Here is a 24,986-nt window from a genome sequence, read left to right as displayed (position 1 = left end):
ACGTAACCCCAACTTGTGAAATTCAGTTAAGTATAATCACCACCTAATCGTCCACATTAGTAAGAGTGCCCCATTACCTTTACTCTGCAGCTTCAGGAGTGACATTGATTTCCTGTTAATCCTGCAGGGGGTCAATGATTACCCAAGGCTCCAGAGTGTTTCTTACCTAGAGAATGTCTCTGGTCTTTGGTTTGAGGTGTGCTGGTTTGTGCCTGGAAAGAGCAATAGGTGGCAATGTTGGCACACAGGCCCATAGCAATAGTGTTGCTACTGGTGCTTTTCTTTTTCCTTTTTTAAAATTATGCTTGTTGTTTAGTTGCTAAGTCGTGCGCGACTCTTTTGCAACCCAGTCTATGGACTGTAGCTTACCAGGCTTCTCCCTCCATGGGATTTCCTAGGCAAGAATATGGGAGTAGGTTGCCATTCCCTTCTCCAGGGAATCTTCCCAACCCAGGGATCAAACTTGCATCTCCTGCATTGCAGGCAGATTCTACCACAGAGCCACTATTATAGTAATGTTATGTTATTTTCAAGTATACAACACAATGATTCAATCTTTTTGTAGATTCAGTTCAGTTCAGTTGCTCAGTTGTGTCCACCTCTTTGCAACCCCATGAATCGCAGCGCACCAGGCCTCCCTGTCCATCACCAACTCCCGGAGTTTACTAAAAGTCATGTCCATCGAGTCCATGATGCCATCCAACCTTCTCAACCTCTGTCGTCCCCTTCTCCTCCTGCCCCCAACCCCTCCCAGCATCAGAGTCTTTTCCAATGGGTCAACTCTTGGCATGAGGTGGCCAACGTACTGGAGTTTCAGCTTTAGCATCATTCCTTCCAATGAACACCCAGGACTGATCTCCTTTAGAATGGACTGGTTGGATCTCCTTGCAGTCCAAGGGACTCTCAAGAGTCTTCTCCAGCACCACAGTTGAAAAGCATCAATTCTTCGGTGCTCAGCATTCTTCACAGTCCAACTCTCACATCCATACATGACCACTGGAAAAACCATAGCCTTGACTAGATGGACCTTTGTTGGCAAAGTAATGTCTCTGCTTTTCAATATGCTGTCTAGGTTGGTCATAACTTTCCTTCCAAGGAGTAAGTGTCTTTTAATTTCATGGCTGCAATCACCATCTGTAGTGATTTTGGAGCCCCCCAAAATAAAGTCAGACACTGTTTCCACTATTTCCCCATCTATTTGCCATGAAGTGATGGGACCAGATGCCATGATCTTAGTTTTCTGAATGTTGAGCTTTAAGCCAACTTTTTCACTCTCCTCTTTCACTTTCATCAAAAGGCTTGTAGATTATACTACATTTAAACTTATTACAAAACATGACTTTATTTCCCTGTGCTATACAATATATCTTTGTTGCTTATCTGTTTTATACATGGTAGCTTGTATCTCTTAATCTCATATCCTGTCCTATGCTTCCCCCTCTGTCTCTCCACTGGTAACCACTGGTTTTTTTCTCTGTGTCTATGAGTGTGTTTCTGTTTTGTTGTATACATTCCTTTGCTTAATATTTTAGATTTCACATATAAGTGATAATACAGAGTATTTATCTTTCACTGACTTATTTTACTAAGGATAGTACTCTCTGGGGCTATCCACATTAATGTAAATGCAGAATTTCATTCTTTTTTTGACTGAGTATATAATATGTGTTTACACACCACGTCTTCTTGTTTCATTCAGCTGTTCATGGACATTTAGATTGCTTCTATATCTTGGCTATTGTAAATAATGCTGCTGTGAACTTAGGGTTTTCAAAATAATGTTTTCATTTTCTTTGACTATATACCCAGTGGATTGCTAGATCAGATGACAGTTCTGTTTTTAGTTTTTCTGAAGACTCTCCATATGGTTTTTCGTAGTGATTGCACTAGTTTGCTTTCCCACCGACAGTGCACAAGGGTTCCCTTTTCTCTACATCCTCACCAGTATTTGTTATTTGTGACCTTTTTGATTATGGCCATTCTAACAGGTGTGAGGTGATATCTCATTGTAGTTTTGATTTTCATCTCTCATGATTAGTGATGTTGAGCATCTTTCATGTGTCTGTTGGCCATCTGCATGCCTTCTTTGGAAAAAATGTAGATTCAGATCTTTTGCCCATTTATTGTCAGTTTTTTATATTGACATATCAGCTGATTACACGTTATATATTAACCTCTTATCAATCATATAATTCCTAAATATTTTCTCTCATTCAGTAAGTTTTCTTTTTATTTTGTCAATGGTCTCCTTTGCTGTGTTAAACTTTTTAAGCTTAATTAGGCCCCAATTTGTTTACTTTTGCTTTTGTTTCCTTTGTCTTAGGAGACCAATACAAATATATATAGATATGTTGCTATGATTTATGTCAAAGAGTGTTCTGCCTGTGTTCTCTTGCAGGAATTTTAAAGTCTCAGGTGATACCTTTAGGTCATCTTTAATCCATTTGGGATTTATTTTTGTATATGGTATGAGGAAATGTTCTAATCTCATTCCTTTACATGTAGCTGTTTAGTTTTCCCAGCACTACTTAATGAAGAGACTATCTTTTATCCACTGTATATTCTTATCTCCATTGGTGTAGATTAATTGACCTTGGTGTGTGGGTTTATTTCTGGGCTCCCTGTTCTGTTCCATTGTTCTATTTATCTGTTTTTATGCTAGTACCATGCTATTTTGATTATTGTAGCTTTGTAATATATAGTCTAAAGTCAGGGAGCATGATATTTCTAGCTTTATTCTTTTTTTTTTCCCTCAAGATTGCTTTGGCAATTCAGTGTCTTTGTGGTTTCATATAAATTTTAGGATTATTTGTTCTAGTTTTATGAAAAATTTAATGAGTACTTTGATTGCATTAAATCTGTAGATTACTTTGGGTAGTATGGATATTTTAATAATATTAATTCTTCCAACCTAAGGAGACATTATGTCTTTCCATTTCTTTGTAGCATCTTCAGTTTCCTTCATCAATTTTCATAGTTTTCAGTCTTCTGTATTATAGCCTTTCACCTCCTTGGTTAAGTTTATTCCTAAGTATTATATTTTATTCTTTTTGATACAGTTTTAAATGGGATTGTTTTCTTGCTTTCTCTTTCTGATAGTTCATCACTAATGTATAGAAAAGCAACAGATTTATGTGTATCAATTTTGTATTCTGAAATTTTACAAGTGCTAGTGATGTTTTTCATAACCAGATTCAAATGGAGACCGAGTCATGTAACTCAAGAATCAGAGATACTCCCTTATCATTTTAGAATTAGCTACTGCATTTGGTGAGGCTATTTGCTAAATTACTCAACAACAAATACAAGTATGGGTTGATTGTCAACATTGGATGATAGCTGTTGGACAAGAGTTTCTCTGGTTACCAGATGTTGCTAAGAGTTATGAGGACATGGCATGAAACATAAACAAAACACTTATTATTATAATTCATCTTGATCTCTTCAAATTTTCATCTTTAATGATTACCTATCATGAAATAACATGCCAGATTATATTTCTGGCATGTTCACAAAAGAAGCTGTGGTTAATGTGTATTGATCACTCAAAATCTGTTTATCATTGTTAGGGAATGTGGTTTGAACCAGAAAGAGATAAGTATGCATTTTCAAGAGTGGAATAGTATAAGCCTGTATTTATATGACAACGATGATTGACCCTAAAGCTGTAAAACATGACTGATGGGTCACAAAGTTTCATTCCTATGCTTTCCATTCCCAAGCATATGATTTCATTGGGAAAAGAAAGCAGGGGAGACTGAGGCCAAAGCCAAATGGTCTGGTTCTTGGGTCATCAGCCTAAAGGCACAGGTGAAGCAAAAGTTGGGGTGACTGGAGGAACACACGGGAAACACTTTGAAATGTAGTAATTTTCACAGCTTCTCCTGCTTCTGCCATCACTGCTGAAAAGTTGATATCTTTTTTTAAAGAATGATGTTGCTGTTTTAAGATATTTACAGCAATACAAAAAGTACTGCCTATAGCAGCATTATTGTTTCAGACAGAAGCCAAATAATTAAGCACTGAGTTTGGTTAATTTTTAAAAATTTATATACACACTGTTCTACCTTTTTCAAAATAGTTATGTTTTAGGCCAGATGTGAGAAACAATTAATTAAAATGGTCCAGTGTGGTACAGATTAAAAGAAGAAATGTATCCAAGTAGAAAATAAAAAAAAATATTATTCAGAAGAAATTTGCTGAAGTGATAGAAATGAATTCAAGAACTTAAGCTAATTGTCATTAGACATCAAGAATAGTGTAATTGCTTTCGGTTTCATAATTCTTAGCAACCTCTGATTTCTCACTTTCAGAACAACTTCCATTTCTCTTAGAAAAGCAACTTCCTTTTACTCCCTCCCTTCTTCCCCATTTGCATTCAGCTAGAAATGGCAACCCACTCCAGTATTCTTGCCTGGAAAATCCCATGGACGGAGGAACCTGGCAGGTTACAGTCCATGGGGTTGCAAAGAGTCGGACGCGACTGAGCGACTTCACTTCACTTTCACTTCAGTATGTTATGTACCCTGTATAACCCAGTGTTGTCATGCAGTATATGGATACTTGAGCTAAAGCAGTGAGAAATAAAATCCTTTTCTTCAAGACCCCGTCAGCCTCACTTGGAGGAGAGACAAGGAAGCAGAAGTGTTGTGTGCTGTGGGAGAAGCCATGATGGAGTAACCCTAGGGCAAGAGGGAACATAGACGAGATCCTTAACCTGACCCAGGGAAAGTGTCAAGCAAGGCTTCTCCAGAGGAGCTACCAGTGAGCTAAATTTGGAAGACTAGACGTGAAGGGATTTGGGGAAGGCTGCACAGTATAACACTGTGCCATGTTTGGGGAACCTAAGGTAATTTGTTTTGCCAAGAGTGTAGGGTATAAGCTGAGAGAAATGAGAGGCAAGGAGTAGAAGAGGCAAGGGTTAAGAGGTCTTGAATAGCAGGCTATGAAGTTTCTATCGTATGCGCCCTATGAGGGACAGGGAGGCCTGGCGTGCTGCAGTCCATGGGGTCACAAAGAGTTGCACACCCCTGGGTGACTGAAAAACAACAATTAGCATATGATTATTAAATATCTATCTAAAATAGAAAAGTTAATCAAAATCAAGGAACACCTTTAACATCTTAACATTTTTCATGAAAGCCCACAACTCAGTCTATATTTAATAGGCTTATAATTGAGACATTCAGTTTTGTTGCCATTCACCCATGAATATCTTTCACAGCACTGCTAACAACCGAGTTCTAAGGCATGGATGTATGCATAATTTTAGACTGTTGATCTCCTCCATTGGCAGTAAATACATTCTTCCTGGTATTACAGATATTTCTGGATAGATTTACTTCCCTTTGCTAAACTACACTTCCTTCAGGGTAGGAAACGTCAATTTTGTGTTCACCAGGACACCCTGCACAGTGTCTTCCAGGTAGTAAGTACATGCTAAACAATTATTTGAATGATTAAAAGCAGTAGAATCTTAGAAAATGTGGAGCTTCAAGGCGAACTAACTATATTACATTGTTCATAAGAGATTGTTTTGATCCAAGTTAGTTGAGATTAGATCATTCTGAAAGAGAAAAGCTTCATTACTTTAATACACAGGAGCACAAATGTCAAGTTCAGTCTGTGTCATATCTGAGAAGGAAGTAGTGAGGTAGTTCAACAATTATAAAAAAATAAATAAACTATCAAAAAAGAAGACTTGCCATCACCCATATCACCTCCTCTGAGAGGTCTTCAGGCAGCATTAATTGCTTATTTCTTATTATTCCCATAGTATTTCTCTGTGCTCCTTAGAGATAGATTGTCTTAATCACCTTCGTCTGCCACCTAGTGTACAAAACAGTTTATTGAATAAATGAATAAACGGTTGACTATGTGATGAATCAATTTACATTTTGAACTTGAGTTTACTCTTTTGTAAAATGGTCTAACAATTCTTATCTACTTCAGGGAATATTCAGTAATGAAAGTTTTTAATATCAGTGATAAATGTAGAGAATCTTTGCAGGGGAGAATTGGAGTGTAAATAAATAAATGAAATTGCTGGGTATTAAGAGAATACTTAGAAGCATTTGCTAGGATGACACTTTTGTAAAAGGATATAATGGATTTTGGAGCCAGGCTGCCTGGGCATGAGTCTAGTCTCAGACATTTGTCAGCTCTATGACCTAGGGCAGTTACTTAACTTCTCTGTGCATCTGGCTTTCTAACCTGTAAAACAGAAATAATAATTATACGTATCTCACAAGAGTCTTTGCTTTACCTAAATGAGTTAATACGTGACTAGTGCACAGAGCAGCCAGGCACTCACTATGTGCTAGTCATCATTTGTCCTTGTGTGTGCATTTAATACTGCACTTGCCATTCTAACACGGCCTCAAGTGCTTTTGCTCAGTTTCATACCTGCCGCTCATAGCAGAGTACATGCGCCATAGATTTCAATAAATATTTGTTGAATAAGTGAAAAAAATAAGTGCTTCGCACATTACAAATGGATGTATTCAATGTTAATATTCTCAAGATCATCCTAAAACCATCTAGGTCAATTTAGATAAAAAGAAAACCATAAATTATAAATCGACTAGCTTGCTAATGTTCTACTTTGGGGTCTAGTTTATACACCTCTAAGATGGACTCATCTCAGAAAAAGTAAGAAATGGTCAATATGTAAAGTTCCTCGCCCAGCAGCAACAAACTTGAAGAGCAAGGAATAAGCCAGAGCAACAGTAGGAGGCAGCAAATACGGGAAACTGACAATTACCTCACCTTGTTGCCCCTGGCCTCCATGGCATTTGAAAGCTTGCACAAGGCCTGAATGAGGAATTAGCTTGCCAAACTGGGACCCACCAGAAGTTATCTCGGGTGATGTTTAAGAAAAGATGCTGACGCTTTGGTTTTTTTTTTTTTTTTTTAACTAAATGCAGAGGAAAATTGAATCTCTACAGATCAAGTGGAATTCAGTGCTCTGATCAGAAGCTAAATTTTGTATATAGGTTCTAACCAAACTCATTCTCCAGCCTTTGGATTCATGAAAGGAAATGTTCAGGGTTCTGCAAGTGTTTCTTCATTTTGTTTTGTTTGTTTTCATGTTGATTTCTCTTCAGATTAGTCAAGAAGTAAACAGTATTAAACATCTTTGTGAAACAGCATGATATAAGAATTATGCTGATGATTCATGGTTCCTGCTCAACATAATTAATCTCATAGATATTTTTAAATGACTACAATGTGCCAAGTCTTGATATCATCTCTGTTTGATTTGGTGCAGCCTGCTTTGGATCCTGTGCTTAACAAGGGAAAAAGGAAAGATATTTATTAGCATCTTAGAGCACAGCCCAAGCAACTCCTTACTCTTTCCCAAGCCTGGGCCAAAAGAGATGATTCGTCTCCTCCTTGTCTTCTTAAGAACTGAGTGGTACCATATAAAATAGTCAAAAAGAGCTAGAACCCAGAGGGAGAAAATGTTATCTTTGTGCCTATATCCTTGTTTATTCTAACCTACTCATACACTTCTGTTTGACCGTCACACAAAAGGTTTGAAGAAAAAGGGAGATGTGAAGGAAAGAAAAACTAAATGTGAAATATTCATTCCAAAGGCATTTACGTGGAGGTCACACTGTTCTTGCCAGAAATAACCCATTCTGTACCATGTGTGCAACGGAGAGATTCTTTCCAGACTGGATCCAGTATATCAGGTTCCTTACAGATCTAGTAAATACACAAGCACTCGGTTCTATTCTGGGGGTAGTTTAAGTGAGAACAATGATACTCAGATCATTTTCTACATGGGAATAAGAGAAACGAGCTTTGCATATAATTCGGACAATTACAGACGTATTATCTTGAAATACTTCTCCTCTTAAAATTAAGAAATTTAACTGTATTTGTGTTTATAGATTATCCCTATTAGGGTTAATTTAGGATTAAGGATAAGGAATAAACTCTCTTACAGCATATAGGAGGTTTTTGTCAATATATTTGTTGGGCCATGAAGGAAAAACAACCACTCACCTCCTTTCTACTGCTATAGTTCTGTGAAGTGTGATACACAGAGCAATTCATACATACTTTCCTGGCACTTTGATCTTTCTGAGAAAATGCTTTGGGAGAAAACCTGGCTATTTTAATTCAAAGTTAAACAACAACAACAAATGGATTATCCTGGTCCTTGATCTACCACCTCCTCCTTCAAGTGAATGTTTAGCTCTTCAGTTTATTTCTGTGCCATTAGGAAATGATCCTTTTATGATAACCTTTAGGAATGGGGTGGAGTCATGTCACACATGCATTTAATGTACCAGTGGCTTTAGAGTCTAATTCCCATGAAGATGAGACCAGTGGCCAAGGATCTGAGAATAACAGCTGTTCAGTGGGGCCACGAGGAGAAAAAGTCACCCAGGGTGAGTAACAGGCAGCAGGTGGCTATGCTCTTCTTAGTGGTTTTTCAAAGATGTGTCTGATCAATCAAGATTTAAAGAACCAGCAAATATTTTTCAAGTACTTACTACACTTCCGCCATCAACCCCTTGTTAACTTTCATATTTTCCTTTAATCCTCAGCACAATGACAAACGTGGTATGTGTTAAGATTATAATGGCTTAATTTTAAGATAGAATGGAGTTCAACTTGTAGGCAAGAAAAGGCACTTTTGAAGTCTCTATCCTTTCCCCATTCTCAGTAAGAACTTGAGAATTACCTTAAAGAATGATGCGAATGTCCTGGTATCTAAGTATAGCTGTCTCATTCCTTCCTTTAGTTTGGCTCGTGCCTCTTAGTCCTCGGTGTAAGTATATATTATAGTGTGTGTGCGCTTAGAGTGCTTAGTCGCTCAGTCACATCCAACTCTTTGTGACCCCATGGACTGTATGCTGCCAGGCCCCTCAATCCATGGGGATTATCCAGGCAAGAATACTGGAGTGGGTTGCCATGCCATCCTCCAGGGGATCTTCCCAACCCAGGGGTTGAAAGATCTTCCCAACCCAGGTCTCCTGCATTGCAGGTGGGTGCTTTACCATCTGAGCCACCAGGGAAGCAAGCATACATTAAACTTTAAGCATGATTTAAGGGAGTTCATGATAATTTTGACTACACCAGATTTTTGCTTTAGGCACTGACTTTAAAACTAACCCTTGATTAACAAGAGAATCCACTTTATTCAAAATATGCAATAAAATTAAAAATACAAAACAAAATTCCAGAAACAGTGGTTATTACATTAGTGGTGTTTCAGTGTTATGGAAAGATTGAGAGAGCAATTCAAATCTAACATCAGGAACTCGAGACATTTGGCTCTGTTGCTGATTGCAGGGAAGAAAAAGGATCAGATAAGGGAGAGTTCTTCAGGTTCAGAGTTTCTTTACTAAAGCTATCTTTCTTTTACAGTCCTATAAATATAAGAGAAATTGCTCAGTCTTTCTCTGTATCTTTTCTCATCTGTAAGAAGGAACAGTAGACACTATTTGCAAAAAGTAAGTTTTTAAATTCTACTTTTCCACCCAAAATTAATGGTCTTCTTGGAAATGCCCCTCTCTCATATACCTACCATAGAAATCCTTTTCTGCATGGCACCATAGTCCAGGATTTAAGAGCAGAGGCCTCAGGTCCAGACAGATTGAGTACAAATACTGAGTTTGTCCCTGGTACAAGTATGACTTTGTGAAATTTATTTAACTTCTCTGAGACACATTTTCCTCTGTCACCTAAGAAGGAAAATCTCTTGTTCCCTCGCATGGCTGTTAAGAACAATATGCCTGGAACTCAGCAGACATTCAAAAATATTTGTTGACTGACTGAAAATAATTGTGAAACACAAAATAGAGAAGAAATACATAGTTCTCATTAAACTATAGTGATTTTTTGTATTACTCTCTATCATCTACTAAACAAACAGGAATGAATTTGCTTTATGCACTCTCAGTAAATGCAAAGAGCAAATTCAGAAGACATGAGGAAAGACATTGGTCAGAAAACAGAATGTGTATATGTGCACTCAGTCATGTCCGCCTCTTTGTGACCCCGTGGACGGTAGCCCACCAGGCTCCTCTATCCACTGAATTTTCCAGGCAAGAATACTGGAGTGGGTTACCATTTCCTACTCCAGAGGACCTTCCCAAACCAGGGATCAAACCTGTGTCTCTTGCGTCTCCTGCATTGGCAGGCAGATTCTTTACCACTAGTGCTGATATTCTATTCTGGAAAAACATGTAAGAATATCAACATGTAAGTCATATGAGAGTATTTGAGAGATTTCATTTGCTAATTCAAATTTTGTCCAGTTCCAGTTCTGCCATTAAAATTCAATCCCTTTGGTGTGGAGAAAAGGGAACCCTCCTACACTGTTGGTGGGAATGTAAGTAGGTGCAGTCACTATGCAAAACAGTATGGAGGTTCCTCAAAAAACACAAAAATAGAATTGCCATATGATCCAGTAATCTCATTCCTGGGCGTATACCCAGACAAAACTATTATTCAAAGAGATATGTGTACCCAAATGTTCATAGCAGCACTATTTTCAATAGCCAAGACATGAAAACAATCTAAATATCCATCAACAGAAGAATAGATAAAGAAGATGTGGGGTGTGTGTGTGTGTATGTGTATATATATGTATGTATGTGTATTTGTATTTGTATATGTACGTGTGCATGTATACTAAGCCACTTCAGTCTTATGTGATTCTTTGAGACCCCATGAACTGTAGCCCGCCAGGGTCCTCTGTCCATGGGGATTCTCCAGGCAAGAATACTGGAGTGGGTTGCCATGCCCTCCTCCAGGGGATCTTCCTGATGCAGGAATCAAATCTGCATTTCTTATGCCTCCTGCATTGGCAGGCGAGTTCTTTACCACTAGCGCCACCGGGGAAGCCCCATTTATATGTATATATATGTACGTGTGTATATATACACACACACACACACACACACACAATGAAATACTACTCGGTCATAAAAAGAATGAAATAATGCCATTTACAACAATGTGGATGAACCTAGAGATAACCATACTAAACTAAGTAAGTTAGAATGACAAATACCATCTGTTTTCACTTCTATGTGAAATCTAAACTATGACACAAATGAACATGTCTATAAAACAGAAACAGACTCACAGACATAGAAAACAGACTCACAGACATAGAAAACAGACTTGTGGTTGCCAGGGGGAAAGTGGTGGGGAAGGAGGGAAGGACTGGGGGTTTGGGATGCAAACCATTATGTAGAGAATGGTTAAACAAGGCCGTACTGTATATCACAGGAAACTATATTCAATATCCTGTGATAAACCCTGTGTTTATGTGTATCTGGATAATCTTGTTGTACATCAGAAATTAATATTGTAAATCAACTCTACTTCAATAAAGTTTTAAAAACTCTTTGATGGTGGCCAGACACAGAGGCCTAGGTGCCGTGACACAGCTCCATGGTTGTAATCTCTACATTTGGCTTCAACTGTGTTCCCTCAGCATTAACCCAGCCTTGCTCCCCTCTCTGATCTCTCTCAGGTCTCAGTGGTAGTTGACTCATGAGACCATTGCTCTCATTTCTCGTAAGTCTTCCATGGGATCTTCTTTGTTCACCTGGTTGCCGCCAGCCGAGCTTTCTGGCTTCCAGTGTAACAACCCAGGAAGGCTAGGCCCTTGCTGCCCGGGGCCCAGTCAAGCTTGCTGGGATAGGAGTCTTCTTCAAAGTGATGTGGAACACTGTAAAGTGACCTTTTTCAGCAGAATGAAAGGGCAATGTGCAAAAGCTCCCTTGCTCTTCACCAGCTCCTCAACTTACCTAACTCATCTCTTGCTCTCCAGGCCCGAGCTCACAGATGGATACTTGTCAAGACCACAGCACTCTGATCTCTTTTTTCCTCATGTTGCCCTAGTCCTCTTTCACTGTTCATACATCATATACTCCTCCTTCTCAGGGCCAACTAGGCCTTCATGGCCAAAAGCATAATTGCTCTCTGTGTTCACCCACTCTGTGTTAACTCTGTAAGCTTAATCTCCCATACTTGGTTGCTGATCTGCTATAATAACAAAGGAAAAAAATAAAGGAATTCAAAAATCCCCTCTGAAGACAGTATCTTGGTTTGCAAGGTGATGTTCTTCTTTTTTCCTGCATAAACCCACCAGGCTCCCCCGTCCCTGGGATTTTCCAGGCAAGAACACTGGAGTGGGTTGCCATTTCCTTCTCCAATGCATGAAAGTGAAAAGTCAAAGTGAAGTCACTCAGTCATGTCCGACTCTTAGCTACCTCATGGACTGCAGCCTACCAGGCTCCTCCATCCATGGGATTTTCCAGGCAAGAGTACTGGAGTGGGGTGCCATTGCCTTCTCCGTTATGCATGTCAGAAGCTAAATATTATCTTGTCTTAGTCTTTGTACTGCTTCAGAACCAAATCTCAATCTCTGTAGACAGATGCCTTGGGTAGCATAGGCAAAAGATCTTATACTTGGAAAGGCAAGAGTCAAAAGCCCCCAGATTTCTTGAATACTTCCCCCCGGTGTTTCAGGTCCAAAGTGCAATTTATTGGGAATTTCTAAAAAGAATATTACAGAGATATTCAAGTTATGAAGTCTGCATAATATTTTGAAAACACCTCATTTGTTCATTGTATTCAGTACAGAATGTGGGAAATTAAACCTGGTTCTCCAAATTTTATACAGTTGTAACTGTGTCATGTAGCTACATTTTCAATGTAAATCATTTTGGTAAATTTTACAGTGTTGACATTTATCTGTGCTGAACTAAACTATGACCAGTTTCCCTAAATGGAGCCTAAAAGCTATATGCTGTTTTCTAAGACTCGGGTTGTTGTTTTTGGTTATGATCAAACCAATAAATTGAGCGGGCTGGTTTAATCTCTAGTATTTTGTGTATACATTGATGTAGACTTTACACTAGACAGGCATAAAATGAAAGTATGTTTTCTTTGGCAGGCATTTGATGCACTTGGAAGAGTTGAAGCTTACCTTAAGCTCCTTAAATCAGAGGGTTTAAGTCTGCCTGTCTTGGCGGTGAGGCATGAGGAATTACACAGAGAAATTAAAGACTGCACAGCTGATGCTTTGCAGAAAGGACAAGCCTTGATCAGCCAACTAGCTTCCTGCAGGTAAGTGAAGTCTATTTCTTCCTCAGTGTAACAGGCTTTTTCACAGTTTGTACAGCCTATTTAAAAAAATAAGTTGTATGGTTATTTTTCTTCTGATGTTTTGCTGCATTGTGACACGGCGTAGAAGGATCTGTTGAATTTTGGTCAACTGTAATTCTGAACACAGCATTGCTTTTCTAGAAATGAGGCTGTATTCTAATCTGAGGACCTGAAGGTGCTAACTCTTCCTTTCTATGAGTTTCTGAGGAGGGAGGAAGGAAAGGAACTAAAGAAGAGACAGAGCTTTCTTTCTGTACACTTTTCACATCCTAGCATCTCTGGGATTTCTTCCTCACTTTTAATTCATAAGTCTTGAGTCTACCCTGTCCCTTTCTGGAAAAAGTAAAGTTCTAGAATTCCCTTTCATTTCTGACCTTGGTGGATCAACAAGAAAAACCCTAATTAAAAGATAACATTATTATTAACTAATAGTAATGACATTTTAAACAGTTGAGAGCCCACCACATGCCCAGCACTATCTCAACAGCTTTAGAAGCGGTATCTCATTAATCCTCACAGCAACTCTACAAGGTATACAATATACTATTACTGTTCTCCTTTACAAGCAACTGAGACACAGAAAGATTAAATAACTTGCAATCATGTAGCTGGTTAATTAGTGGCAGAGCCAGAATTTGAATCCAAATGCATGGATCCAAATTAATGGTCTAATGCGTCCTAGACCTCTTGCTCTTAACCAGTGAATTGGGGTGGGTTGTTTTTATGAGCACATTCAGTGAGTGTATCATTATGAGCTTAGAGTTGGGTGGGAATGAAGACAGAGAAGGACCCTAAGAACAGAAAGAGAATGCAGGAAGAATGTATGATCAAGAATAGAGCTTGGAAGACAAAAGGGAACTGACAGAAAGAGCAGATGATGGAATGGATACTGGCTAGGAAGAATGATGGCAGGGCTTACACTTTGACATAGAGAGACACAAAGATTTATGCACATAGGATAAGCATGGTTTTTACCTTCCATATCTACAATCCCCTTGAAACTCAAGGACATTCAGTTTGAGGAACAATGAAATAGGTCAAAGGTGGTAAAATTTTATTTTGTTTATGTTTTAAACCCTCGTTCTGCTCTATTTTAGATGCGTTTACACATGTTGATTTGGTAAGTTTGGGCTTAGGGTATTTTCTTTTCAAAAGATACTCTGAGGACTTCCCTGGTGGTCCAGTCATTAAGACCCTGTGCTGGAGGCATGGGTCTGACCCCTGGTCAGGGAAGTTCCACATGCCACATGGCCTAGCCAAAAACAGAGAAGATAGTCTGAGTTCAGACAGATATATTTAGCCAGGGCTTGTGATGGTTGTTATAGGACCATGCAAAGCCAAGATCAGAAATAATCCAAGATTTTCCAGCCAGAGCTAAAAAGCTTGAGGCTATGAGAAAGATAAATTCTTCTTACCTATAAAAAAACTAACAGTAGCTGTAGTTGCTAAGTTTCCTTATTTTGGCTCCAAACCATGTATCGTGGTGTGTCCAGTTGGCTCCAGGAGCACAAAGGTACTCAGGTCTGGCCCCTATGGGTATGAGAGCTCCTTTCTCCCATCTGCTGCTCAAGGCCTTCCAGAATGCATGTTTCTTAGACCTGACAGAAGGTATCCTATGGAATGCCTAGACTTGTGTCTGAACTCAAGGTAGCTGTTGGACATTGATCTGAGTCATGTGATGATGGAGCAAGTGGTGAGGTCTCCAGCTGTAATTGGGGCATGGTCCCATGTCAGTTTAGCAGGCAGTTCTCAGACTGCAAACAGATTATATTTCTCTGTTCAGACTGTTCTTTACTTGTGGTGCTTTCCCTGGCCTTGGGCAGTTTCCCTTCATGTAGGGGTGGCTCAAGAGGCAGCTAAAAACCCCTCCTTAGATCTGAAGACTGTCACTGGTATGCTGTCCCAGAGATTCTAGGTGCTTTGGCTTCCCTGAAGTCTGATCTCTGTCTCCTCAAATCAGTAAGTCCTTAGGACTCTGTTTGGTTCCATTTCCCTGAGGTTTGGTCTGGAAATTATCTCCCAGGCAGCAGGTGAGGCAGATGTAAGGCTCACCCGATTTATTTCCCTTCTCTCAAGGATCACTGCCCTGTGCTACTTGTCCTTCAGTGTCTGAGAACCATTGGTTTATACGCTTTGTCTATTTTTCTAGCTTAAGGCATGAGGGTAAATCCAGTCACTGCTCCTTGATCAAAAACTGAAGTTTGGTGTTCAGTTTTGATGCTTAAGTCCTGGCACAGGAAAACTGGTCACAATTTATTACTGCTAGAGAGAGGAACAGCTACTCACTCCTGTATTCTGGCCTGGGGAATTCCATGGACTGTATAGTCCATGGGGTCACAGAGTCAGACACAGCTGAGCGACCTCCACTTTTACTTTTTCAGACTTGATCCTGTTTGTTCTAATCAGTGATGCTTTATTTTCTATACTTAAATATAGAGAAGTGCTTCTGTTTTGCCTGCAGTGTTCTAGTGACTCTTTCTGGCTATCCATTTTGTAATGGTCAACATGTTTATTTTTATTTACTTAGCTAGTCTCAGTCTTTTTGCCTTCTTTGCTTTTTCTAGTCTCTCTCTCTCTCTCTCTCTTTCTCTCTCTCTCTCTCTCTCTCTCTCTCTCTCTCTATATATATATATATATATATATATATATATATATTTTCTCCCCCCTAAAGGGGCATCTATAGTTCTTTTCTTCAGACTGCAGACTGAATCTTAATAGAAGTAATAGTTAGCCACCATTTTAAGAAGCTTGAATTAATAGTTAAGTATCCGGATTAAAAAATAATAAGCAGTACAGTTTCTGTCAACATCCTAGATATATGAGCTTTCATACTAATTACAAGGTGTTGGTTGCCCTGAAATTTCACAATATTTTAAAATCAATACTATTTCCATTTTGCAGGAGGAACTGAAGGTAAAGAGCAATTAATATTTGGCAAAGGACATTCTGGAAATCCATTAGAAGCTGAATTGAAATGCATTAGAATCTCAGTTGCAAACCAGAGCCACACAGTTACTGAGCGGAGTCCCATGCATTTCACTTGGGACTTGCTTCCCTTCCTCATGTAATGGTTTATCTGTTCAATGACCTGGGTCACCACCATGGGAGAGAAGCAGAACCTAAGAAGGACATTTCCAGTTGCAGCCATGGCCGGCTTGAAACCGCAGCTTAGAATAATGGCAAGGGAAATAAACATGAATTCCCACCGAGAAAAGTATGTGTTGGCGAGCATCAGAGTGGCCTCCTAGACTTCTGAAGGCCCGCCACACTAGGACACAAAACACTAATGTTCCTGCTGTCAGGCACTTGGAAACTGGCGTGGATAAGACGCTTAGAACTTAGTATCAAAGGAGCTTTATTTCATGCATTCTGAGAGCCAAAACAATGCCTTGACTGTTAAACTTCTTAACTTCTCTGAATGACCCTCAGTTTCCTCATCAGTAAAAATGGAGACACCCATGTTATAGAGGCATTGTGGTTTTTAATCATAGGCAGCGGTACCACTGTTGGTCCACAGGGAGCACCCAATAAGTAATTGGTTCATTTATTTATTTACCTTCTATACAGAGAGTTTTAAAAGCAAAATACGAAGAGTTACGTGATTGTTTCAAATGACTACAATGGAGTCAACTGCATCAAATCATATTCATTTTCACTAACTGGGGAAGGTTATATTAGAAATAGGGCAGATAAACACTTCTCTTGAGGAAATAAAAGGCAAAACCTAGTACTGGGGCACTCAAGAATTTCAGAGACCCTTAGATCTTTTTTTTTTTTTTTCCCTGTTAGTTAATAAAACAGGACTTCAGAAGTTCACATTTATCTGTGATAAAGCTTCCAAGTAAACCTGAGAATTTTATCATTATTTTTTCTGTAATTGCTATCTTAGGAACAGATCCACACTGTTTTTCTATCCTGGAATCAAATACCTTTGAAGCTGGGGCAGCCTCACAGAATCAGTGGTGGTTATTACATGTTTCCTTGCATTTCTATTTCCTCCCTGCATTCAAGTGCTAATTCTGAGTCATTGTTAAATTGTTCATTATCTTTTCAGGGTGTGATATCTGTCACACAACCTAAATTCACTTCAATGTAACAGGCACATGAGCACATTCGTTTGCATGTATTAATAGCTATGATGCAAGTTACCTATGATGGGATCTGATAATGTTCACACCAGACTTACAGAGAGGTTGAAAGTTCTGGATTCTGGCCTCTTCACTACTCTTAGGTCTTACTTGGCATCATCTCGGAGCACTGAGTTTAATGATGGCCCAGAGGTGCCCTGCTCCCAAGCAGAATTCTGCATTTATTAAGCCACAGGAAGCTGTAGTGATTGGAAGTGCTGCAGGATATAAAATAAAATCAACACACAGAAATCCGTTGCATTCCTATACACTAATAATGAGAAAATAGAGAAATTAAGGAAACAATTCCATTCACCATTGTAACGAAAAGAATAAAATACTTAGGAATATATCTACCTAAAGAAACTAAAGACCTATATATAGAAAACTATAAAACACTGGTGAAAGAAATCAAAAAGGACACTAATAAATGGAGAAATATACCAGGTTCATGGATCGGAAGAATCAATATATTGAAAATGAGTATACTACCCAAAGCAATCTATAGATTCTTTGTGCAATCCCTATCAAGCTACCAACAGTATTTTTCACAGAGCTAGAACAAATAATTTCACAATTTGGGAATACAAAAAAACCTAAAACAATCTTGAGAAGAATGGAACTGGAGGAATCAACCTGCCTGACTTCAGGCTCTACTACAAAGCCACAGTCCTCAAGACAGTATGGTACTGGCACAAAGACAGAAATATAGATCAAAGAACAAAATAGAAAGCCCAGAGATAAATCCACGCACATATGGACACCTTATCTTTGACAAAGGAGGCAAGAATATACAATAGATTAAAGATAATCTCTTTAACAAGTGGTGCTGGGAAAACTGGTCAACCACTTGTAAGAGAATGAAACTAGAACACTTTCTAACACCATACACAAAAATAAACTCAAAATGGATTAGAGATTTAAATGTAAGACCAGAAACTATAAAACTCCTAGAGGAGAACATAGGCAAAACACTCTCCGACATAAGTCACAGCAGGACCCTCTATGACCCACCTCCCAGAATATTGGAAATAAAAGCAAAAATAAACAAATGGGACCTAATTAAACTTAAAAGCTTCTGCACAACAAAGGAAACTCTAAGCAAGGTGAAAAGACAGCCTTCAGAATGGCAGAAAATAATAGCACATGAAGCAACTGACAGACAACTAATCTCAAAAATATACAAGCAACTCCTACAGCTCAACTCCAGAAAAATAAATGACCCAATCAAAAAATGGGCCAAAGAACTAAATAGACATTTCTCCAAAGAAGACATACAGATGGCTAACAAACACATGAAAAGATGCTCAACATCACTCATTATCAGAGAAATGCAAATCAAAACCACAATGAGGTACCATTTCACGCCAGTCAGAATGGCTGCGATCCAAAAGTCTACAAGCAATAAATGCTGGAGAGGGTGTGGAGAAAAGGGAAAGCTTCTACAATGGTGGTGAGAAGGTAATGTCCCACCAACAGCCTCCACGGAAACAGTGTGGAGTTTTCTTAAGAAAACTAAAAATCAAGTTGCCATATGATCCAGAAATCCTATTTCTGGGCATATATCCAGATAAAACTATAATTCAGAAAGATACAGGACTCAAAAACATGGAAGCACCCAGTAAGACCAGGCTACCTTATCAAGTATTCATTTAGCTTTTCCTGTTTGCTAAAATTAACTTCAGATTTACAAGTAAACTTGCTTCTGAATTGACTCAGTTTCTATTTCTGCATAAAAGACTGTTTCAGTTTTCATTCTATTTTGTTGTGGTGAATTGAAACTTATAACCCTCATCCTGACTAAACACTTTGGCATAACCTTCAGTATTGCCCTCTTGCTCTAACATTTATTGCTATTTATTTAATGTTAATTCTTCATATGTTTATTTTTTACAGAGAAATAAAAACAGGAATAAGTTAGGATTTTCCTCTTTCCAAGATTTTCATTTGTGTTGACAGCCCCTACTTACCCTGATTGATACTGTGAATGATAATGAAGATTGGAGAGACCATGGTTCATTTAGTCACTCATTTTATCATTGCCCAAATATTATTGCCTTTTGTAAATCAGATGCTCCCAAGTACCCAGTGCAGTAGATGAAGTTCCTGCCTTCATGCTATTTATATTCTGGTGGGAAGAAATAGTCAACGGACCAATCAATAGATGAGATGCTCTTACACAGCAATGAGTACTATGAGAAAAATAAAAAGTGGAATGGGATAAAGAGTGACTGTGGGAGGGGACCATCTTAGACATTGTAGTCAGGGAAGGAGTCCCTAAAGAGAAAGAGCCATCATGCAAATAGCTGGGAGATGAAAAGCCCTGCAAAATAGCAGCAAGACTGTAGCAGAAATAAGTACAGTTTTGCTGGAGGAGAGGGTGACCAGGGAAAAAGGCCTAAGACAAGATCAAAGAGTTAAGTGGGAGTTAGACTATGCCCAAATGCTCACTGGCAATAAAGGCAATGTTTATGTGCTTTATCCACATTAACAGATTTCATCCTCAAACCACCCTATTATACAGGTACTTCTATTATCATTGTTCTGTTTTTTCAGGTTGGGAAGCTGCCTCAGAGAGGTTCATATAACTTGTCCTACCATCTGTCACAGTAGAAAGGGTAGAGAGAGTGCAGGTCTGAACCACTTTGGTTGTTAGGTTGTTAGCTGTCTCCTCGCTTTCAACTTCAGTCACTAGCAACAAGCCTGGCCACTTAGTGAAGGTGGGTTTTTTTGTTTGTTTGTGTAATTCTAGTGCATTTAAAATGTGCTCCATCTACCTTCTAGTTTCAACTCAAATCTCACCTTCCCTGTGAAGTTTTTCTTTCTTGCAGTTTATTTAAAACATTATTGAACATACATATATAAGCATCTCATATGACATACCAGCGCTGGGCTTCAAGGACAGTCAAAGATGCATAAATCTGTTCCCGAGTCTCCAGAACCTTATTAATGGCCAGTCAGGGAATAAGATGTGAAGGGAGTATTCTTAGGCTTGAGGAAGCCTTGGGGACCTCTTCACAGAAGAGAGACACTGTCCCAAGCTCCTGCGGTCAGGATGGGTCAAGTGAAGGAATGAGACTTGAAAGGGCCATTGTTGGATTTGATCATCTAAGATGAGTGAAGGGTCTACATCTTCCAACCAAGATGAACAGAATCAATACCCACCATACAATGCTTTTTAAATTCCTTTATATTTGTTGGCTTTATCCAATAGTTTCACTTTTCACTCTGTGGTCTTCTGACTCATTCCTTAATTTTGACTTGTGATAGCATCATCTCTTCATCCAGACCATGACATCAGCTTAAGCTCAGCCCTTAAGGTCAACCATAAAGAAACCTCTTTTATGTTCCTTATCTCAATATTTACCTATTAGGTGACTTGATTTGAAATGTTAAGGGGCTCATGTGGCATAAAGCAAAGCTTATGTCAGGGAAAAAATATCGTAAAAGGTCTTAAGTAAACACACACAAAAAAAATCCCTACCCACCATCAAACTAAAATCAACAACAACAACAGAGATATAGAACCAGACTCCCTTTGTATCACAGAGTCATCCAAGATCACACATCGTAGGAATTCTGCTAAGCATTTAAGAACTTGAAAGAACTTTTTTTTTTCAAGTCTGATGATATACTTAGATGGTAAATGTCAAATACTGAAAGGTGGGAAATTGCAAAGTTGAATTCTTATGACAGTGTTAACTCAGCCACTTTCCAAATATTTTCAAATCTATATTAAGTTGTTCTCTTTAGAGATTGAGTAAATGTCATAACTGCAACCTGGACCTGTTACCATTAAGACTTTGATAATTTTGAAACTCTTAGTACAGAAGGCACTAAAAGTTTACCCTTTCCATTAAATCTACGACTGATTAGATTAGGTTCTTAGAAAATATCTAGGAGTCACTAATTACAGCATGGATTTATTCATTGATAATGCTGTGATGTGACATAGTGATGGTCCCAGAGTAAAAAGATTTGGAGCTGCAGCATCTACCAAGGAAGGCTGACTAAAGGGGCAGAAATCTGTGCTTTGGACCACTGAAGGAGAGTTCTCTCCAACGAGAGGGCTTAGAGAGAAAAGAACATGGGAGAGATGTGTGTGGACATATTTAGGAATAAAATGCTTATCATGGTGCTGTTTATAATAGTGCAAACCTGAAAACCACCTACATATGTCCAGAAAATAGGGAAATGTTTGAATAGTTTAAGGGCAAGCCTAGTGTGGAATATTCTAATTCAATATCAAAAGAGTGTTTTTGATAAATATTTGAAGACAGAGCATCCTCACAATATAATGTTGAGAGGGTAAAGCGGGATCCAAACCACACTGTAGTAACTTTGGAGGGAGAAAGGAGTGGAAAGGACTGCAGAGGGAAAAGCTTTTAGAAGGAAATACATTAAAATGTATGTTGCTATCTTCTAAATTATCTCAAATGAGAGTATTTGTCTGTTTAGCTATTACTGTGCCCCTTTTACTTGAGGATATATGTCATCAATTATGGAAATGAAGTGAAGTCACTCAGTTGTGTCCAACTTTTTGCGACCCCATGGACTGCAGCCCACCAGGCTTCTCTGTCTATGGGATTTTCCAGGGAAGGGTACTAGAGTGGGTTGCCATTTCCTTCTCCAGGGGATCTTCCTGACCCAGGAATCGAACCCGGGTCTCCTGCATTGCAAGCAGATGCTTTACCCTCTGAGCCAACATGTTCTACAATTATCTCTTTAATTATAAATTTTCTGTTTTTCTCTCTTTTCCTTCTTCCAGTAACTCCCCGTAGGAGAATCTCGGAGCCTCTCAGTCTGTCTCTTAACTTTCAGATTTTTCATTCCTTGATCACTCTGTATTGCATTCCCTCAAAAATGAATCAGATTCACTTTTCTCTTGTTAATTTTCCCTTTGTTTTCAACAATGGATTCTTCTGATTGTTTTCACAACTGTATTATTTTTATTCTTAGGATTTCTAACTCCTTTTTCCTATCCAATCTTGTTTTATTTCTGACTGTTCTTGTTTCAGAGTTTTTGTTTCTTTATTATGGGTATTGGTTTTTCCTTTATCTCTCTGGTGGTGTGAAACATCTGATTGCTGTACTTATTTTCATTTCAGACGGAGTACATTTAGCTTTTGACTGTTGGGTGTTTCTCCTTGGGATTCATTTTCCTCATGTGTTTTGAAATTGTAGATTGTCCTCTAGATGGAAAGTGTTTGTTGTTCAGCTTTATTGTCCTTGCTTTGTTCTCTCCTCTTTTCTCTTTCCTCCTGAGCAGCTTTGCAGTGACTTCTACCTGGACCTACAGGATCTCCAGTCCAGCAACTATCTTCTGCTGTCTGATTAGGGTCACCCAAGCTCCCATGGAGATACTGTGGCTCTCAGAGGTGCAGCCAGAAAACCAGGTTGGGGAGGAGTGGCCAGCAGTGTCTGATTCCTACAGCAGCTAGCTGTAGTGTTTTCAATCTCCTTTTGTAAGGAGGGAAAACCCCATTGCTATTACTGATTTCTGCCCTTCACGGAGTGCATGCTTTGGTGTCTCTGTCCTCATAGAAATGAAACTTGTTAGCATCTCTGCGTGGATCTGAACCCAGGAACCCTGTAGCTTCAGCCCCACTTGCCACTTATGTTTCTTTATTGTCTTGTGTGTATGAGAGATGTGTGTGGGTGTGATATCCGTGTGGTGGGCAGTGATTCAAAACGTATACAACTTAAATCAGAAAAAAAAACCAATTATTGTGAAAACATGCATTTCACTTCCTCAGTTGGAATGGCACTTTTCCAAAGTAGGGATGAAAACTAGAGAGGTGGTTGTTTCCTGCAAAATAAAGATGTTAAACATGAGTTCCTGTCAAGAGAAGTAGCAAGCTAAAGATAAGGAAGATAATTTTTTTCCCATTTTCAAAGTATAATTTGTCCATAGACAATAAGAAAAATATGATCAGCTGATTCCTTCTGATGAGATAGAGTAAGCTGTCAAGTGCTTACCATCTGGTTCAGCTCCTAATCCAGATGGACTGCCAGAAGTAATTTATGAAAGGTCTGAAAGCAACTTGCTGCTCTTGGGAAAGAATCATTAAAACATATTAGCACTGGGATTTACTCCCATTCCTCAGCCTCAGTTTGTAACAAATGCAAAGGTGTAGGGAAACTGCTTCCATATAGGAAATATAACAGTCTATTTTTGAGCCAGAAGTCAATATGTCTGTGCTCTCTAGGGGGAAAAATAATTTTTCTTTCCCCTTCCCTCACCTCTCCTGGCTTAATGAATCGGGGAGAAAATACTTCCATGGTGAGGTTTCTAACAAATGTCTAAAGAAGCCTTCAGTCTGCCCTGGAGAAGGAAATGGCAACCCACTCCAGTATTCTTGCCTGGAGAATCCCATGCACAGAGGAGCCTGATAGGCTATAGTCTATAGGGTTGCAAGGAGTTGAACATGGCTGAAGTGATATAGCATGCACACACACAAACTATCATTCTCTACTGTTGCTCTAAAGTAGAACAGAGCTGTATGAAAATATAGAAATAAATTATTTTTGTGCAGAAAAAAAAAAGAAGCCTTCAGTCTGTCATTCCTGAGCCTCTGTGATACTTGAAGAAGTCAAAATCGATATCAAGAATAATCCAATATACCCCATGTTCATACTACAGGCAGGAACCATTTAATCCATTCATAGAGTGCCTGAAGATCAAGCAGTATTTCCAATGTAAATTACAGAGCCACAGATTGTTAGGTTTAGAAAGCAGGTCCACTGGTCGCTTCTCTCCCACCCCATCAGGCAGCACCTGAGCAGTGTGTCCAGAGTCAAAACAAAATGCCCGGGGAACTTGCTTCTACCAAATTTCTATTGTCCGCCCACAGTTCTTGCCCCATCGCTTATTAACACTACTGTGAAGTAATACTGGGTGGCTAATGGAATTCTATTAATTTACTTTCAGTTCATGTAAGAATCGCTGGCAGAGTTTGAGGTCATATTTTTCCTTTGATCAAACAATCTGCATTTCAGACTCTGAGGAAATTTGGCAATAGGAAGGCTATACGTGTTTTAAAATGTTTTGGAATGTTCAAAAGAAATGTCTGGAATCTTCACAAGAAAATATCTGGCATCAATTTTTCAAGTTTCCTGCTGAAAATGGTGGAATAGGGCAGTTATAATGTGCAGATTAGGTTTTCATCAAGGAGGAAAGGAGAGGAAACAGACCTGGGGTCAGGAGTGTGGCAGATAAAGGTTCCATTCAGAGGGAAGGGGTTAATGCCTCACGTGACAGAGATGATCTAGCTGAGGACACAGAGGAAAACAGGAGCTGGCTGTCGCGAGCAATATGATTGAGAACTTATACTAAAAAAGAGGTCTAAGCCACAAATAAGAGGGGTATGCACACGGGACAGGCAATTCAGTCTGACTCTATAAGACTTGAAACAGAGGAGAGAAGTACCCGTGAACCTAACTGTGAATCCTAAACCATCAAAGAAGAAATTGGGCAGTTTTCAGATAGCCTAAAACTTCTATAACTAGGCAAAGGGCAACGTCATCCTTGTTTAAAAACTGTTGGAAACTGTTACTAGTGACATTTTTAATACAATAACTATCTGTGCATATATTTTTGTTCCTTAAATTTGTGTCTTCTCTTCCCTTAAATATTGATCAAAGTATATTTTATTTAATTTGAAAATATGCTTTGATTTAGTTCTTAACAAGGCTTTGTATTCAAGGTTGCAGAGG

General features: G+C 38.9%; 1 protein-coding gene across 8 annotated transcripts in view; it reads left to right on the top strand.

Moving 5' to 3' along the window:
* Nucleotides 1-24,986, top strand: part of CCDC141 (coiled-coil domain containing 141) — a 225,572-nt gene that overhangs the window by 133,635 nt on the left and 66,951 nt on the right. For all 8 annotated transcript variants that reach the window (XR_015148410.1, XM_086360957.1, XM_086360959.1 and 5 more), the window contains one exon: nt 12,932-13,104. Coding sequence is in view for 7 of the 8 variants with exons in the window: in XM_086360957.1 (XP_086217083.1) it covers nt 12,932-13,104 (173 nt within the window). In the remaining variant the exon portion in view is untranslated. The remainder of the gene's footprint in view (nt 1-12,931; nt 13,105-24,986) is intronic.

Source organism: Bos grunniens, chromosome 2 (genome assembly GCF_055505025.1).
Source record: "Bos grunniens cultivar Pamir isolate PY7600 chromosome 2, Bosgru_T2T1.0, whole genome shotgun sequence".
Classification (NCBI taxonomy): domain Eukaryota; kingdom Metazoa; phylum Chordata; class Mammalia; order Artiodactyla; family Bovidae; genus Bos; species Bos grunniens.
The sequence above is the reverse complement of the archived record's forward strand: the minus strand, read 5'-3'. Positions and strand labels throughout refer to the sequence as shown.